This window comes from Lissotriton vulgaris, chromosome 1_1 (assembly GCF_964263255.1).
Source record: "Lissotriton vulgaris chromosome 1_1, aLisVul1.2, whole genome shotgun sequence".
Taxonomy (NCBI): Eukaryota; Metazoa; Chordata; class Amphibia; order Caudata; family Salamandridae; genus Lissotriton; species Lissotriton vulgaris.
The window spans coordinates 794,048,934-794,066,790 of NC_141685.1; the positions used below are offsets into that span (position 1 = coordinate 794,048,934).

Sequence of the window (17,857 nt, forward strand, 5' to 3'; positions counted from 1 at the left end):
GAAAAGCACATTGTCATAAGCCAGGTGACACAACCTTGGTCTACGAGGATCAGAGCCATACCAGCTTTTACGATAACTACTATCTATGTAAATGATTCCCATTTTGGCTAGTAGTATGTTAATGTATCTCATGCGGATATCCTTAAAGTCTGGCTTGGATCCGACCCTCATCGACCAATATTGGACATCCTTGGCATCAGCCATTCTGAAATTAGTATTGGTGTGCTGTACCCAAACTCTGTCATCTATGTGGATAGAGGGTAAAATCACACACAGCTGAGACAGCTTGCACTGGGGCTATGTAATCTCAAAGGGCAAGCCATTGTGTTATTGCTCCTGGGTTTAATCTCACTTCTAAGTATTCATGAGGAGAATAGGCAAGTATTCTGTGTCTTTGAATCCATCAAGGCAGCTTTGAGGGACAGAAAATTAATCGAGTCAGACGCTTGACGATGAACACTGTATTAGCAAAGGTATTGCCTAACACCGTCATGCAAACATCCCTATACATACAACTCTTTCACTTTTAGAGTTGTTTTGTGTTTATCCAACTCTCTGAGCTTCTGTTCTTAGTATCCTCCAAGATCGGGTTAAAGTCACCCTCCATTATGCTTGTCACTGTACGAACCTGCAATGACAGGGCACTCACTGAGTCCCGAAATATCTGTGGCAATTTTGGGGGAAGGTAAATGGAGAAGACCACTAACCGGTCAGCATCCCATCTCCCTGGTACCACCATGTAGTATATTCACCTAAACTGTAACCAGTACACAAAGGGCAGATTTGCTCAGTAATATCCCTACTCACTTGAATCCAGATGTAAACCCAATGTGTGCCACAAGTATATGTCTGTCTCTTGCAGGGAAGCCACAGTAATTGCCCACTAAATGTGTCTTCTAAGACGCATATCTGGCTAATGACGGAGTATCTTTAATAAAACACCCTCGCTTGCCTTATTACCCAGCCTATTCACAGTCCACGTAACAAATTTAAATCTACCAACATCGTGAGCCATTTTGCAGCTATAGGCACTGTGTATGTCAAGTAACTGTGCACATTGCCCCTAAATTGTAAGTGATGAAAAGTCATCAGTTCATGTCCAGCAAACATATTTCAGGCAACAACCCCCAAAACCGCCACTTCCATGTGGTAACCTTCCCAAGTGGAATGAGTGCCTGGACCCACACAACTGTGAACAGTGAAACTGTCTCTGTGCCTAAATGAGCCACATACGCCGAACGCAGACCTAGTGTCAAGTAGTGCTATCACACCGTGCAAGATCACCCCATTCCTTCTCTGACTGTCCATAAAATGACAAATCACACGAGTGAAATACACAAGATTTCTTCTGTTTTACCATCATGAGTATTGCCATGCATCACATCTTGCAGAGAAATTGTCTCAAACATGCCAGTGTCAGAGACCATATGATTCAGGCTCAGAAAAACATTTAGATTATATCCGTCCAACACTTTACAATTTACAAACCATCTCCAGCATCCATTGCCTTTGAAGACCTCATCATTATCGGAATCTGACCACCTCGGTGACCTCTAGTGTCCCATTTCACTTTGCTCATCACAGTTGTCAGACTGGGTCCCAGGCACCTCAGTTGCTCCAGTGTCTTTATTCTCTACGTTCAGATTTGCTTCTTCAGGCATTCTTTCTGATTTCACAGCCACTCTTGTTCTCCTTCTGTTCTGGGTCTTTCGACCCTGATATCTCCATTTCTTCAGCTTGTCTCATATCTCATTAGGACCACGAAAGTGCCAGGATTTGTGGTTCATGATAACCCTTAGCCTTGCTGGGAAGAGCATCATATATTTTGAGTTCATATCCCTGAGCTTCCTCATGACCCTATCAAAGCACTTTGACACTGAGCAGCTTGTGGCACGCGGGGGGTGTGGGGGGAGCACAACCTGATGGTATTCTCATAGGGCGTGAGGCCATGACGTTTGCAGGCTAATTTGGTACCTTTTTTATTTTTAGATGACTGCGATCATTTGTCAATACAGGGAGGTGGTGTAATCGGTGATGAATCTGCAGGTAGGGAGAGTATCCAGCAGAATGATTGTTACTAAAGACCAGTAACCTTTTCTTCAGTTGGATACATTTACCTGAAGATTATTCAGCTTTTGACTTTATACCACAGCAACATCCCCTCCCAGGTGATTTGCCTGAGTGGAATAGTCAAACCAGAAAGTCTTGCATCCCGGAACAAGCAAACGGTCATCCCTTTCAATTCCAAGTAATAATGTCGGGCAAACTTATGGGGAGAAGCCCTTGTGGCAGCATGGCATATTGGCACTATGAGCATTCCCCCGGCAATCGATGCGCAAGATGCTTTTGCTCCAGTAGAGTGAGCTCCTATTTCCTTTTGGGGGTTCCTTTGTGGCAAGGGCGTAACAGATTTTAATACAGGGAGCAGTGCACCGTGCCGGAGTCCTCTCATTACCCAGATGTCTCCCCAAAAAAGAGTTGGACAACATATCTCAAATGTTTAGTTCTGCCAATGTAATAGTTAACTGCACTATGAGGTTCAAACATATGTAACCTCTGCTCCCCTTTGGTGAGATGAAGTGGAGTAAAAAACATGGGAAGTGTAATGGGTGGACCCATACGGAACCTGGAAATCGCCTTCAGTCAGAGCTTCTTTTGTCCAGAAAACCAGCTTGTCTACGTAGAAACAAGTAAAAGGTGATCTGACACGCAGCACTTACAACCATCTGACGCCTTGAGCAGAAGTGATGGCCACCAAAAACACTGTCTTGAATGAAATACACTGCAAGTGGCAGCTACACAACAGTTCAAATGGGGTCCCCATCAAAAATGTCAGAACCAGATTAAGTTCCAATTGCGATTGAATGAAAGGAGGAATCATACAACAGCCACTCCAAAACTACAGTGGACTTGAACAAAGAGAGTTGGTCCTACAAACAAATGAATGTTGACAAGGTTGCAACATAGCCTGTGACTGTGGCCACTGCACAAATCTTGCTTGGCCAATGAAAGCGCAAATAGCTGAAAGATGCTCTTTTAGAGAGTAAATGCTTTAATTCTCACACCAGGCAAAAACACATTTTAGCATAATTAGACTTTTCGGATGGGTGATGTGCTGAAAGAATGGCATTGCCCAACTCTGGGGGCTTTGAAAAAACTTATCTGGTCCTGATCAAACTCCAGGCATGAAGGCAGAAGACCTGTAGGTTGGGGTGCAGAGCTTTCCCGACGGTGTGAGAAGGCGACTGTGGCAGCTCAAGTGGGGGACACACAGAGTCTCAGAAGGTCTGTGTACCTCACCCTTCTCAGCCATTCCAGATCAACTGAGATGACTTGTGCCTGGTCTTAGCACTGCTTCCTAAAGAGCTCAAGGACTCAAAGGCATGTGGAAATATTCATAGTGCAGCAGACCGTTCTATGTCAACCAAAATACATCCCCAAGGCTCCATGCAACAGAAACTGGAGGACATAGAACCGCTGGCAATATGCATTCTCACAAGTGGGAAAAAGATCTACCTGAGAAGTACCCAGAGTGCAAATAAGTTCTATACAACCCATGATTGACATGATGACGCTCATTTGTGAAGGGTTCTCCTCCTTGAATGCGGAGTCTCTGGACATACAAGTATGGATTTTAAGAGTAAATGTGGACGGGATTAAGGGGAGAGGGTGGGAAAAGGGGCAGACTTCATACTGAAGGAGAAAGGATTAGGGAGGAGTGAGAGAGGTTTAGGGAGGGACACCAACCACCCGCACTTGAGCAAACCAGTTGCGTTACTACTCTAGAGTTGGAGACATGTAACTTACACTTTTTTACTACAAAGTGTAAACGTACTCAAAAGTATAACTTACCTCTGTCAATCAGGCCTGTTATGTAGAACGTTGGAATCTACATCTTAGAAAGTCCTCGAGTACCTCACATATCTATTCGTATAGAATAAGACTGAAATAAATCTCTGCTCCTACAAAACATATTACATCCACGTAGCAAAGAAAAGGACGTGTTGGGAAATGCCTTGTAGCAGCATAGACTGTGCTATCGAACAACCTTCCCTCATATTGCAAAAACGCCTTGACACTTAAGAGCTTCAAAATCACCTCAAGAAAAGTTATTATAATCCATCTCTCAATGCCTAAAGTACTTATGTTTGCGTTGTCTTTTTTTTATGTAATTGATTTTATTCTCACAGTTTTCTTTCTTCCCCTTCCCTCCTTCCACTTTGAGATTATATTTATTTTTGGCATTTGCTAGAAATAACAAATATATGCAATGCAGTACATTTCTTTGTTTTCTGTTTGTAGTCCGTCTTCTCTTTGTTCCTGTCGAACTTCATTAGCTGTCCCATCTCTCAGTTGCCCCCTACGCTCTGGCTTTTAATGATGCTTTTAGGTATTATTCGATATTTAGAATTGAAGGAGGCATGATTGGGCCTGATACAGCTCAGTAAGTTAAAGCATAATTTCTGGTATTTTACCCAAAGCCTACCTAGTTTTTAGGTCTCGCATGAGTGTGGCAGCAAAGCTGCCCCGCCCTCGGAGAGATCTTGTAAACAAAAAGGGAGCCTAAGCCCCGCCCCTCCTTTCTATTGGGTAGCGTCAGCCTTCATGGTAAACGCTGGCTTCCCATTAGAAAGGAGGGTTTTATGTTGCCGCCCTGTCCGCTTTTGGAACAGCCCCTCTGGAGATGGTAGCCTGCATTACGGCCGTCGTGACGAAGTTTCTTCTCTGAAGCTTCGTCACGCTGCCTTGTTAGGTCTCGCTAGTTTAAGTAGGAAGAAGCTGCAAAGTGCTGCATGGCCACTCGCTACCGTCATTGCATTTCATATGCATTTTTTAAAACTTTTTAATTATCCATTAGGAACGTGCATTGTAACACTTGCATGGTCCGCGTTTATTTAGGTGCTGGTTCTATTTACTGTCCCAGTCCGACCCCTGGTGCCACCATCCTGGAGGGTTTGTCCGTGTGACTCAGCGCCACATCCAGCAGGTCACGTGACTGGCAGTCCGTGCCCGGCGCACCCACAGACCGTGGGAGACAGTGTGTGTGAGGCAGGTGTGTCTGCCTGAGGGAGATAAAGCAGCGTTTATTTATTTTATGTATATATTTTATGTGTTTTTATAGCCGACTTTACCCAAAGGTGTCAGAGCGCTTCACAATAGGAACAGTGTGTGTGAGTGAGAGAGAGAGCAACCTCCGTTTGTGTATGGGTAAAAGAGAGAGGCAGCTGTGTATGCCTGAGGGAGTGTGTGTGTGCGAGGGAAAGATAAGTGTGTGAGTGTGAGACATCGCTGTATATCTCAGCGAGAGTGACAGCAGAGTGAGAGGGACAGCAGAGTGAGAGGGACAGCAGAGTGAGAGGGACAGCAGAGTGAGAGGGACAGCAGAGTGAGAGGGACAGCAGAGTGAGAGGGACAGCAGAGTGAGAGGGACAGCAGAGTGAGAGGGACAGCAGAGTGAGAGGGACAGCAGAGTGAGAGGGACAGCAGAGTGAGAGGGACAGCAGAGTGAGAGGGACAGCAGAGTGAGAGGGACAGCAGAGTGAGAGGGACAGCAGAGTGAGAGGGACAGCAGAGTGAGAGGGACAGCAGAGTGAGAGGGACAGCAGAGTGAGAGGGACAGCAGAGTGAGAGGGACAGCAGAGTGAGAGGGACAGCAGAGTGAGAGGGACAGCAGTGCGAGAGGGACAGCAGTGCGAGAGGGACAGCAGTGCGAGAGTGACAGCAGTGTGAGAGAGACTCAGCAATGTGAGTGTTCCAGAGAGAGCAGGGTATGCTTGTTCCATCCTGTGTCCATTGAGGAGAGCAGCCATTTTGATATGTCAAAATCAAGGCAGTGTTGTTGATGCTACTGAATTGAGATGCAATTTGTTAAAATACTACTGACCTTGGGAATGTCGGTGTATATTTTTCAAGAATTAAGATGTTTGCCCCTGACCCTGTAACCTGAACATTTGTTGTCTGTTCTTTTTCCTGCAGTCTGAAATGGGAGGGGAGGATTGTGGTGGTGGGTTTTGCAGGAGGTAACATCGCCTCAGTTCCTACCAATCAGCTTCTTCTGAGGAATGTGTCTGCTCTTGGAGTATACTGGGGCCGATACAGAAAAATGGACCCACCCTTGTTCTCCTGGTCGATTTCAACCGTACTCCAGCATTGTCAAGAGGCCCGGATTCAGCCGTATGTCGGGGCTGTGTTTAAACTGGAGAATGTAAGTGAACTTGTCTATCACTTTACAATAGATTTTTTTTATGTCTATACAAAAGTGCATGTTCTTGAAATTAAACTTTTATTTCTTTTGCAACATCTTTCATTTATTTAACTGTCAGTTGACATCAACATGTTATGTAGTGCGAAACATGGATGATCATTGTCTCAGTCTGTCTGGGAAGTTCGAATAATATCAGTGAGATGTTCATAGGTTCTTACTGTGTCAACAACCAAAGGTGGCTGGGATGGGGAGGAGGAGGACAATGATTTCCACTGGCCCACTTCAAGTTCAGGACTGTGTTGTATAGAGGGGACATCTGAAGATGTAGTGACCACAGCAGCTTTAAATCCGTAATGCATCAATATAACATTATATTGTTGCACAACCAATACCCACATACTCATCCTCAAGTAATTGGGAAATGGCCACTACAACGCGTTCCGTTTCCACGCATAACCATAACACACATACATTACAACGCATGCTTGGTTACCACGAATAACCTTTACCACGCATAACTTTACAACGAGATACGTAGTAAAGGCATGTGTGATAAAGATAAAAAAAAGGGGGGGTGCTTAGGGGGGTCTTCCCCCGCCCCCCCCCCCCCCACACCCCAAAATGTGGGGGTTTAAAAAAGTGGGCTTGGGGGGTCTCCCCCCTAAAAGAAACAAAAAACCTGTTTCCGTCGTTTTCAGTTAAAGAAGAAAAAAGATGTGGAGGCAATCGGCGTCATTAGAGGAAACGGAAAGACTCTTCTGTTTCCTCTTAATGATGTAAAACGCAAATCGGAAGTGCTTGGAGTGGAGAGGTAAGGGGGAATGATGGGTTGGTGTCACGCAGGGGTAAATTTTAAGGGTAGATTTTTAGGGTTAACTTGTAGGGATTGGAGATATCCTTTATGCCATTAACATGCATAGTTTAACAACGAAAACCGTTGTAAAAGTATGCTTGTTAAAGGAATTTTCGTGGTAAAGGATATGCATGGTGATGGAATTCACGTTGTAACGCATGCGTGGTAAAAGCATGCGTTGCAACGGAATGCCTTTGTGTCCTAGCATCAAATTGATCTTTGTACAGCTTGAAATACAAAATGTCAAAACTTTGCCTTCAGGTACCATGAGACTAGATGCAGGAGGAATGCAATTTCGACCTCATCAACGTCATATTACTCTGGACTACTCCACCAATTCCCCTTAACCTGAGAAATGGTCATCAACATGGAATGTGTCAAGGCAGGAATCTTGACTGCCCAGCATTATTATGAGTGTAGGGGACTGCTTAATCTCAATTCTCAGTTTAAATGTTTAATTTGGATGTGTCTTTGTCTTTCTTTTATAAAAGGTAGACATACTTGAAAAAAATAGAGACATATTGCTCTTCAACAGTGTTCCGGAATTACATGTGCTATCTTGACTATTTAGGGTTTTAACACTTCATTGTTTTTGAGTTGTTGAAACTGGGGTTCTCTACAGATCTAAAACAGAGCTGAGCAAAGGTCACCATTTGAAGTTTTTTTTCTCGCTGCTTCCTTCTGTCGTTGTATCGAATTCTTGTTTACAATTTTGATTTGTTTCGCTCTATCTTTCCTCTTGTACGGATTTTTTCCTCCCTTCCTATCAGAGGTTGCTTCTTTCTTCTCAATGAGATTCCTTCCTCCATTTCACGTTTATGGCTTCTCTTTTCTTGTGCTTCCTTCAGTACTCTAAATATGTTTCATTCTTCATCTTGGATTTTTGTTTTGTTTTTTTTTTGTCCTCATTAGCCATGTAGTCGATTCAGGGGTGCTCCTAGCAACAAGACCCAATCGCCACTGTAGCACCGAGAGGCCAATAGATAATCTTCCAGTGCCAAGAAAGGCAGACTAGATGTCACCGGCAGAGCCCGGACGAACAATTTTCATTCGGGCCAAGTTGGCGAGTAGTCCGATAGCAGTATGGATTGGGGTGCCTCCCTTTGGACAAGGAGATTTTAGGCCTAATCATCGAACCCAGGGAAAAAAAAAAAAACCCCGGGTTGGCTAATTATACCTTCTCCATTCAATCAAAAAATCCCAAAATCTCATAGAGCGAGGGCTACATGTTCTAGTTAGGTCGACCTTCGATGTTGCATATAGTGAAGACAGCCACTCTGCATGTGTCGCGGAGTTTATATTGACCCGATTCTTACAGATTTCTCTTCTTGCTAATAAGATAGCATAGAATAAGAATTCTCTTTCTAAACCCTTGATGTTCTTGTTTAGGCCAAAGATGATTAAAGACCATGTCCACGGGATGGGGGTTCTGAGGATGGATTCGAGTGATGTCCTGATTTCTTGCCAATAAGTAGCAATATTCGAGCACTCCCAAAACATATGTAGATCTGAGGCTTCTGGATAAGAGCATTTACTACAGCATTTCCCGGGTTGAAATTTCGAGAGCCTCTTGGGGGAGTAGTATGCCCGATGTACTGTAAAGAAATGATTACGCCTCAGCCATGCTGGCTTGATGATTTTATAGAGGAGGGTAAAAGATTCCTCCCATATGTCCTCCATATGCGGTTCTCCCTCTCCTCCCCAGAGTTTTACCGGGAGATTGGGGTCGCCCTCCCCATCCTCTATGATATGCCAATAGAAGAGTGCGACTTCCTTTCTTCCCACGGGTTTCTCCACTAAGTTGTTTTCTAGGGGACTGTGTTCACCCATCATTGCTTTTTTCTTTGTTTGAGTTTGGAGCCAGCTAGCCAGTTGTATATATACTAGCAAGGAGAGTGATGATGTTACCCTGAGCTTGAATGGTTCCCATTTCATAAGGGATCCTTCTACCAGTAGTTGCCCCCACCATGTTATACCCGCGTCCAATAGGACCCTTTTAACTGTATTGGAGTGTTGTAGTGAGAGCCCAGGTAAATCCCAAATCGGTGCATGATTAGATAGATATCCTATCCCAGCCTTAGATCTAATTTGGGATCATTCTTTTATGGTGCCTAGTAATGACTTTAGTCTGACTTTTAAAAAAAACTTCTGGTGGCCGAACTTAAATAAGAAGCCATTCAGTGGAAGGTCCGAACCCAATAGCCTTGCCTTAAACATATGTCCAAATGCATTCTCCAAGGGGATCTTAAGTAGCATCCTGGAATGGGTCAAATGAAACGCCCAGGCGTAGCATTCCAAGTCTGATAAGGCGAGCCCCCCCTTTTCTCTTCTTCTTCTTAATTTCTTCCATGCCAGTCTGCTAGATTTATGGCCCCAGATAAATGAATTGATATTTTGTTGGCATTTTGCAAGTTGTTTGGTGTCAAAAGTTAGTGGAATGGTGTTGAAAATGAATGTATATTTCGGGAGAATACTCATTTTAATCAGGCTGGTTCTCCCAATGATGGTAAGCGGGAGAAAGGACAAAGATTTCATCAAGGTTTGGGATTCGCGGGAGATCCAGGCCAAGTTATTTTGAGCCAGATGATCCAGGTCTTTAGTTATTGTTATTCCCAGATACCTCATTGAGGATTTTACCGGGAGTTGGAGATTAGAAATATTCCAGACCATTATTTCCGTCTTCCCGGCATTTATTTCATATCCCGAGAATCTCCCAAATTCCTCCGCCTTCTTTATAACTGTAGGAAATGCCAAAGCGGGATCAATTGTGTAGATGAGTATATCATCGGCATATAAACCGACCTTCTTCTCCCAGCCGGAAAAATGGAAATGTGGTATATTAGTATCCTCCCTTATGGACTGCGCAAACGGTTCTACGTATAAACTAAAAAGGAGGGGGGATAGGGGACAGCCCTGCCTTGTTCCCCTGCTGATTTTAAAGGGAGTTGTTCGCGTGCCATTTACTAAACGGGAGGCTCTGGGGTCATTATATAATAGGCCGATGGCTCTGCAAAATTTGGGACCCAGATGAAATTTGACCATTGTTGTGTTTAAATATGCCCAGTTCACCCTATCAAACGCTTTTGTGGCGTCGAGTGTCATAGTTGCCAGGGGTAAGCAGAAAGTTGAGGCAATGTCAGCGGCTCCCACTAAATCATATGTTAAGTCGGCCAATTGCCGGCCTCTAATAAACCCCTTTTGATCGGGGTGGATGATTGATCCAATCTCGCTTCCCAATCGTGCAGCCAAGATTGACGCAAAGATTTTATAGTCATTATTGAGAAGCGAGATTGAACGATATGATCCACACTCGACTGGATCTTTGCCTGTTTTTAATAATAAAGCTATGTTTGCTTCCCCCCAGGAACTTGGTGGTGTCTCGCCTCTGATTAGTATATTATTAAATAGGATCGTAAGAACCGGGGTAAGAGTAGAGTTAAGTACCCTAAATAATTCTCCTGGGAGACCATCCGGTCCCGCGGCCTTGCCCTGTGTTAGTTGTTTGATAGTATTTTCAACTTCTGTTTCCGTTATTTCTTTATCTAGATTTTCTCTTTGGGACCTGTTCAATTTTGGGAGAGTTATCTTATCCAGCCATTCAGCACTATCGTCTAGATTAGCGTTAAGCTCTTCTGTATAGATGTTCCGAAAGAAATCACTAAAAGCTTCCCCGATGTCAGTATCCGTTGTCCTGTTGACGATTTCCCCAGCCACCCTCACTTCTTTGATAAAATTTCTAGTCTGGCCAGCTTTTATTTTCCAGGCTAGCAATTTTCTGGCAGGTTCGCCGTATTCAAAGTGCGAGAGTTTGCTGGCCTGCCATCTTTTATTCAGCCTTTCTTGCAATAGCGCATCTAATTTAACTTTTAATTCTATTTTCTCCTCTTGGTTATCTGAGGGAACTTGGTCCAACGACTCCAAACGAGTCAAATCTTGCTCTATAGTTAAGATCGCCTCTCTGTATTTCTTTTTCCTATAGGAGGCCCTATTAGTAATGCAGCCCCTTATATAAGCTTTCCAGGCCTCCCATACATTAACCAATGAGGCAGAGCCAATATTACGCTCTAAAAAGGAGGCGGTTTCATGTATCAGATGGTCTTTCTCCTCTTCCTCTAATAGTATTGTTCGGTCAAAAGACCATGATGCATGCGTAGGTTCCTGCTCTGATTTTAGCGAGAAGAGAATAGCAGAGTGGTCTGACAGATGCAGAGGCAAGTATATTACATTTTTTATCTGATCTTTAAGAGAAAGGCATAATCAATTCGCGATTTTTGCTTGTATTTATAGTTATGAAAGACTCCCATGGTTTTTCCAGCTCTTTGTCTCCAAAGATCGTTTAACCCAAGGTTCAACATACAGCTAAGGAGCGTATCCCTCATGTTACTATGAACTACGGCTCTGGAGGTGGGAGATTTATCTAGTTTTGGATCTAACAGAAGGTTGAAGTCACCCATCCATATTATGGGGTCAGAGCAAGTAATCAGGTGGTTCTGTAGAATATTTAGGTAAGAGGGATCGTCCTGGTTAGGTCCATAATAGCTGATGATAGTGAAACCCCTTGAGTACAGTTGGGCATTAACTATCAGCCATCTACCGCTCGCATCTGTTTTCCAGTCCATGATCTGGGCCCTAGCTCCTTTTTTGAAAATAATGGCAGTCCCACGAATACTGGCGTTATGGTCCGTACTTACAAATTTATCAACCCATTTAGATTTTTTAAGTATGTCCGTAATCTCCTGTTTGTTTAGATGTGTCTCCTGAATCGCCATGATCTGCGCAGGTGAGTCTCTAAGATACTGTAAAATTTTATTTCTTCTCGCCCTTACTCGCAGACCATTGACGTTCCAGGATAAGAATTTAATATCTGACATCAGTTTTATCACTTTATCGTAATTTTATCATCCCACAACTCTAATATTTTATTACCGGTTATCTGCCTATCATTTCCTGTATAATTTCCTGTATTGACCAAACAATAATTGTGAGACACCTTTGGATCTATATTTTTTAAGATGATAAGATTCAGCTTGTAAGGACTTTTATATTTTGCCTTCCCCTTCCCACCCCTGGAAACCCCCCCCCAACTTACTCTGGCTGGATGTCTTGGCAGCTTGTCGTCCCCTGACTTGTTCCTGTTTCATGCTCGTATTTTCACTTTTATCGGTCAATATGCTTAGTATTTTATAAGCAATGGCAGATGGCGGGAATATAGTTTTATTCTCTTATCTGTTATCTATATTAAGATATATTGTTACTTCTAATGACCCTTGAATATCAAAGGTATTATTAGGCGGGAATCATAGGAATCATAGATAAGATTGGTATAACTCAGGGCTTCTTAACATTAAATTTGCGGGGGGTGGAGATCTGTAGTGAAATTATTTATTAATTTTTTTCCACCCTCTTTTTTTTATTTTCAAATTTTTCTTATTTTGAAAAAAGTTTTTTTAATCATATATATTTTACCCCCTTTTTTCACCCAAGTGCTCATTATTTATTCCCCCCATGTTTCTTTTTTTTTTTTTTAAAGCATTGATGTTTATTTCTGTCTCCGTGTTTTTTTTAAATTTTTGTTCATGCTTCAGGCCCCTTTTTAAAATTTTTTTTAGCTCTTATATTTTCCTTTGTTATTAGCAGGCTTTTTACAAGTGACCAGGGGGATTTGCGTGTTCACTGATAGTAACTAATAACTCATCAGCTTCGAAAGGAGACTTGACATTATACATTTTGTTGTTATACATTATCCTTAGAAAGGCAGGGAATCGCATCTGAACAGTGGCTCCCAAACTCCTGAACTTCTCCATCCGCTGGCCTAATTCCCATTGCTTGTCTAGAGTGGTTTTGGATAGGTCAGACCTAACTTCAAAAGTGAAGTCTGAGGCTTTCAGGGTCTTGGCTTTCAATGCTAGGGTCAGTATCTTGTCTTTCAGTGAGTATGTTAGAAAGTTCACCAAGCTATTCCTTGGCTTGGCTCTGCTTGATTTAAGACGGAAGGGGTCCCGATGTACCCTCTGAATGTCAGATTCTATTTCAGACAAAGATTCTTCCTTATTAAGGGAGTCTTTAAGTATGGTTGCCACAAAGTTCTTTATTTCTCCTCCCTCTTTCCCCTCCGGAATTTTTAGCAGCCTCAAGTTATTTCTTCTTGAAAAATTTTCAAGAGACTCAACCCTCTCTTTAACTGCATCGCCCTCTCATCGTAGAGTCTGAATCTTAGTCTCAGCATGTTCCAATTTTGCCTTAAGTTCGCCGACAGAGTACTCTAGGCTTCCAGTTCTCAGAGAGAGACCGTCTACTTTAGTCTCCAAGCTTTCACACATTGTGCGGATCTCTGACTGGATTTGTCTCGATTCCTCGAAACATTTTTTTGACTCCTCAAACCCACTTCTGATCTCCTTCCTCATGCTGAGAAGTAGGACTTGAAGGGTGTCATCACTTTCAGTTTCTTCGTTCCCCCCTACACATTGATCTGGCTCTTTAGTCGCCCTTTCTGTCTCTACTGAAATAGTAACTTGATGGTCTATAAGGGGCATCGTATTGGTGACCTGCTCTGCTGGATCACCCATCTTTGCACCACCAGCCGGCACTACTACCCCCGTTGCTGCCACTTCTATTGCCCCAAAGTTACTGAGTGTGGTTGTAGGTTCGAGGGCTTCAACTGACGTGGGTACGGGTTGTGTGTTATCCCGTTTTTGATTTATGTTGAGAACCTGAGGCAGGACCTTGAAATAGGACTTCAATGAAGGTGTAATTCGGGAGACTTTGCAAATTTTTGTTTTGCAATCACCCTTGTTCTGACTCGCCTTATGGGGTAATTCCTTTGGGCCGGTGTACCGTAGCTGATACCCCTTACCCCTCCTCGGCACCCTTAGGACAGGAGGTTGTGTTGTGTCAGATACAGCCTCTGACTCTGGTTCAGACTCTGTGACAGGCTGTTCGCCTGGGCTTCTTTTGGGTTATTGTACCTGGCTTATATCCCTAAGCCTTGTAGAGACTCCTGAGTCCTTGTCTTTATTACTCCCTTTTCCTTTCCCCTTAGCCTTCCGTTTCCCCAGGGCTCCAGCAGTCTTTATGCCTGGGGTCTCACTGATTGCCTGGGTGGGGGCTTGTAAATATGCTTTAAAGCTAAAGACTGTGGGTGCGAGGGCTAAATTCTGCCAGGCGCTACAATCCTGTTTATCTAAGAGGCCACAATCGTCAGTGGGCTGTTTTTCCCCCATCAACAATTTCCCACCCTGCTGGCCCCCCTTACCGCACCACGTGTTTGCTGCCACTCTCTTTGCAGAAACGCCGTGTGTAACTGCCCTTCGGCTTCTTCGCAGCTCCACGGCTGCGTCTCCCCAGCGGTAGGGCGCAGGGAGGAGAGCCCGCCCCCAACACATCGACGGCTCTGACTGCCGTCGTATCCACGCCGGTCTGGTGTTCTGACGGTCCGGAGTGCCTCGGCGTCTCTATGCCGTTAATCCCGCTGATCCCGTAACTGCTTGGGTGAGCTCGACACAACCCGCTCACCGCCCACTCACTGCTCACCGCACCGCACTGCTTTCCAGCCCGTCCAGCCTCGGAAGTAATCTCCCAGGTAAGCTTGCGATGTTTTCCAACGCCTTAGCTTGCCGTCTCCCACCAGTCCGTGGTGACCGGTACATCTACACCCACAGCCGGGGCATCTTAACAGGAGACTCCGTCAGAGACGAGCGCACCGCATTAGCAAGCGGCCGCCATGTTTTCCCCCTCGAGTGGTGTGTCTTATTCTTCATCTTGTTGTGTGTTTCCTACATGACCCATTGTCGTTTTTCCCTTGTTGGCCTGGTTGTACATGGTTGTAGGCCTAATTTTCCTTTGAACCTGTTACTATATCAACACGCTTGCTTTTGTGCCACATATTTTCACACCGAACCTGCATGTCTTCTGAAAACTGTAGACAAGGTAAAACAACAATATCCCTTGTTAATCTCTCTGTCAGACTCTAGCGCCCAGACATAGCAAGAGAATGCAGCTGCTATTTGTGAGCACACATGGCTTGTCACATAACTAAGGACGAGAGTTCTAAAAAAAAACACTGAGCAAGTGTCCGGAGGCACGATTGCCACTCCAGCTGAGACTTAGACCATCCATCTGTGTGTGCTAAGGTACAGGGTCCGCCACTAATGCCAGAAAACCTTTGAGATATAATCATTTAGCTTTGGTAGGCTGAGGGGGGTGGGGTAGGCTGATGTGTCTTATAACATGACAGGGTGTGCCCTTTTCTGTCTTTTTCATGAATCGATTTCTTTTTTTTTTATCTTGGTGACTCCATCCTGATGGAATTGATTCAGCTGCTTAATTGCTGCCTTTTTCTTCTTTGTTACTGTTCAGTTTCCTTCTATCACAACCCCCTTTCCTTGACTTCTTGGAATTTCTGGATTTGATCTTTCTTCCTCATTTCGCTGATCGACATGGTCTCTTCCCAGGTATGAGACCCGTGGTCCACTGAGCATTCTGATGAAGTAACCTGCAATGTCCTTCTGCTAGCAAGGACAGGAGCAGTTGTCTGTTCTGACGCAAAACTCTCAGTGCTTCATTGCATTCTAACTTATGACTGAACTCCTTCTCAGCTCCCTGTACACCAGTACCACCCAACACATCTTTACTCACCAAGGCTCAATCAGGCGCCTGGTGAGACTTTGATCTCAGGCCCCGAATTGAGGAAGGGGTGCCCGGGCAAACAGCAGCTACTGGGCCCCAACTGTGGTGTTTTAGTTTGTTTGCCACTGGTGTAGTTCCTCCTGTGGTTCTAGAAACTGGGCTAAGTACAACCCTTTACTCTCAGTGTAGCAAGGGCACTCGATTACATGCTTTTCAGGAAAGGAAAAAACCCGGGCTGAAACCTCCAAGAGCACGGACATCGGAGACTCTCCGGCAAGAAACTAAACACAAAAGCAAAGCTAATTTAGCTGACAGTTCTTTCAAGGACAAATACTTGTTAGGTTGCCAGGATAAAAAGAGGGGGCAAGAGCATAGAACACAACAATCAACCAACAGATAATCTACAGTATTTACTGATGAATACTTCAATATCAGACTATAGATTAAGTATGGATTAACTTGATCACAGCACTCAACTGCATACCGACTATAGTGGATTCTGCCAAATCTCTTGGGATAACCTTGGACAGCAACGTGAATATGCATGAACACATCAACTCAATGGCCCAAACTGCCAGGTTCCATCTGAGCTACTTGAGAAAACTACAACTCTTCCTTGAAACCGCTGACCTAAAAACCGCAGTTCCGGTGTTAGTCATCTCCAGAATTGAATACGGCTGCTCTACCCTATATGGCCTACCAAAGACCTCAACGGCCCCACTAAAAGCTTGCCTCAACGCAGCAGCCAGACTCTTATATGGTTAAAAAAAATTGACCACATTTCACCACATCTGAAGGCCTTGAACTGGCTTCCTCTTGAAAGCAGAATCCAGCTCAAGCTGGCCTGCATCACTCACAAAACCTTGTACATGAACTCCCCGGCATATCTCGCCCAGAAAATTGTGATATCTGGGAGATCCAGAAACTCCGGGTCCGCCAGAGACAGTGTGCTCCTACCACCCCGCTTCCACAATAAAAAGCATATAACCAAGTGTTCTCTGGGTCTGCACCAAGAATCTGGAACTCGCTACCTACCGCCATCAGAAGAATACCTTCTCTGTTGCTCTTCAAAAAGGAAACGAAAACCTTCCTAATGAGCAAATTCATCCAATAACTCTCCTTCTTTGAGCATACCACCTTTTTCATGGCTTTGTTTCTGTGCATAATCTCCCATATTGCTTGTCCCTCTCCGTGCATCAATTCTCACTCCTCCTAATATTCTGCCGGTTCTCTTTGCCTTTTACTATCACTTGTATACATTTGCTGGTTTCCTCTTTTTATCGATGACATGTCACTTGCTAATTTTGGAACTGTAATGTTTATTGTTCATAACTCTGGTTTTGTCCTACTGTAGTCAATTCCCTAACCCCCTTCCTTGTATTTTGCCTTTGCTTTTCCTGTACATAACGCGTTTATCCGTGTAAAGCGCTCTGATACACTAACGGGTCATGTTCGTGCTATATAAAACCTCAAATAAATAAATAAAAATCAGACTCATTGCCTTTTAGAATATCCCTGATGCCAGGCTGGATCTGAAAATTTCTCTTTGCAAAGATTCTTGTGCGCTGACAGCCATGTGACAGAGTGGGGTTGCAAATAGGTGCCACCCCTGAGCGCTGAAGTAAGTTTCTGTATTTAAGCACCTTTTAATTCGGATCCAGAGCTTGCCCCTCAAACTGTCGACCCTCCAGTGACTCCAAAAATCTTTCAGTTTACTGGGTATGATGTTTTCCTGGATCTAAGTTATGACTGCAGGAAGCAACTGTCGATTACAGAGCTGCTCAACATGTGTTTTTTGTGCCTTGGCTTCTGTCCTGAATGGAAGTTATGTGAGAAATGGACTCTCATGCACCCAAAAGCAATGAGAGCGTGGGAGGCAAACTCTATGGTGCCAAGCACAAGAAGAAGTCCCGTTCGAAACTGGGGTGTTGCTCCCACTCCAAGTTGCCAGAGTGCTCCCAAACGGTTCTGCATGAAGCTCCACTTTTGCCCAAATTCTTCAATAAGTCAAAATCAAAACTCGTCGTAAACACAAGAAAGTCAAGCGGATCTCGAACCCTTTCCGAAACTCAAACTCAAGTGAGAAGTCAGAAGGGCAGCACTTAATGTGTTCCTTGCCTCTGGTATCTTCCAAATCCAACCCAGTGCCTTGGTTGTTTCTAGTACACCCCAAG

General features: G+C 44.1%; 1 protein-coding gene across 1 annotated transcript in view; it reads left to right on the plus strand.

Moving 5' to 3' along the window:
- Window positions 1-17,857, plus strand: part of LOC147747844 (protein Cryzl2-like) — a 183,676-nt gene that overhangs the window by 149,533 nt on the left and 16,286 nt on the right. The window contains exon 9 of the mRNA XM_086956501.1: window positions 5,977-6,205. Coding sequence (XP_086812627.1) covers window positions 5,977-6,205 — 229 coding nt within the window. The remainder of the gene's footprint in view (window positions 1-5,976; window positions 6,206-17,857) is intronic.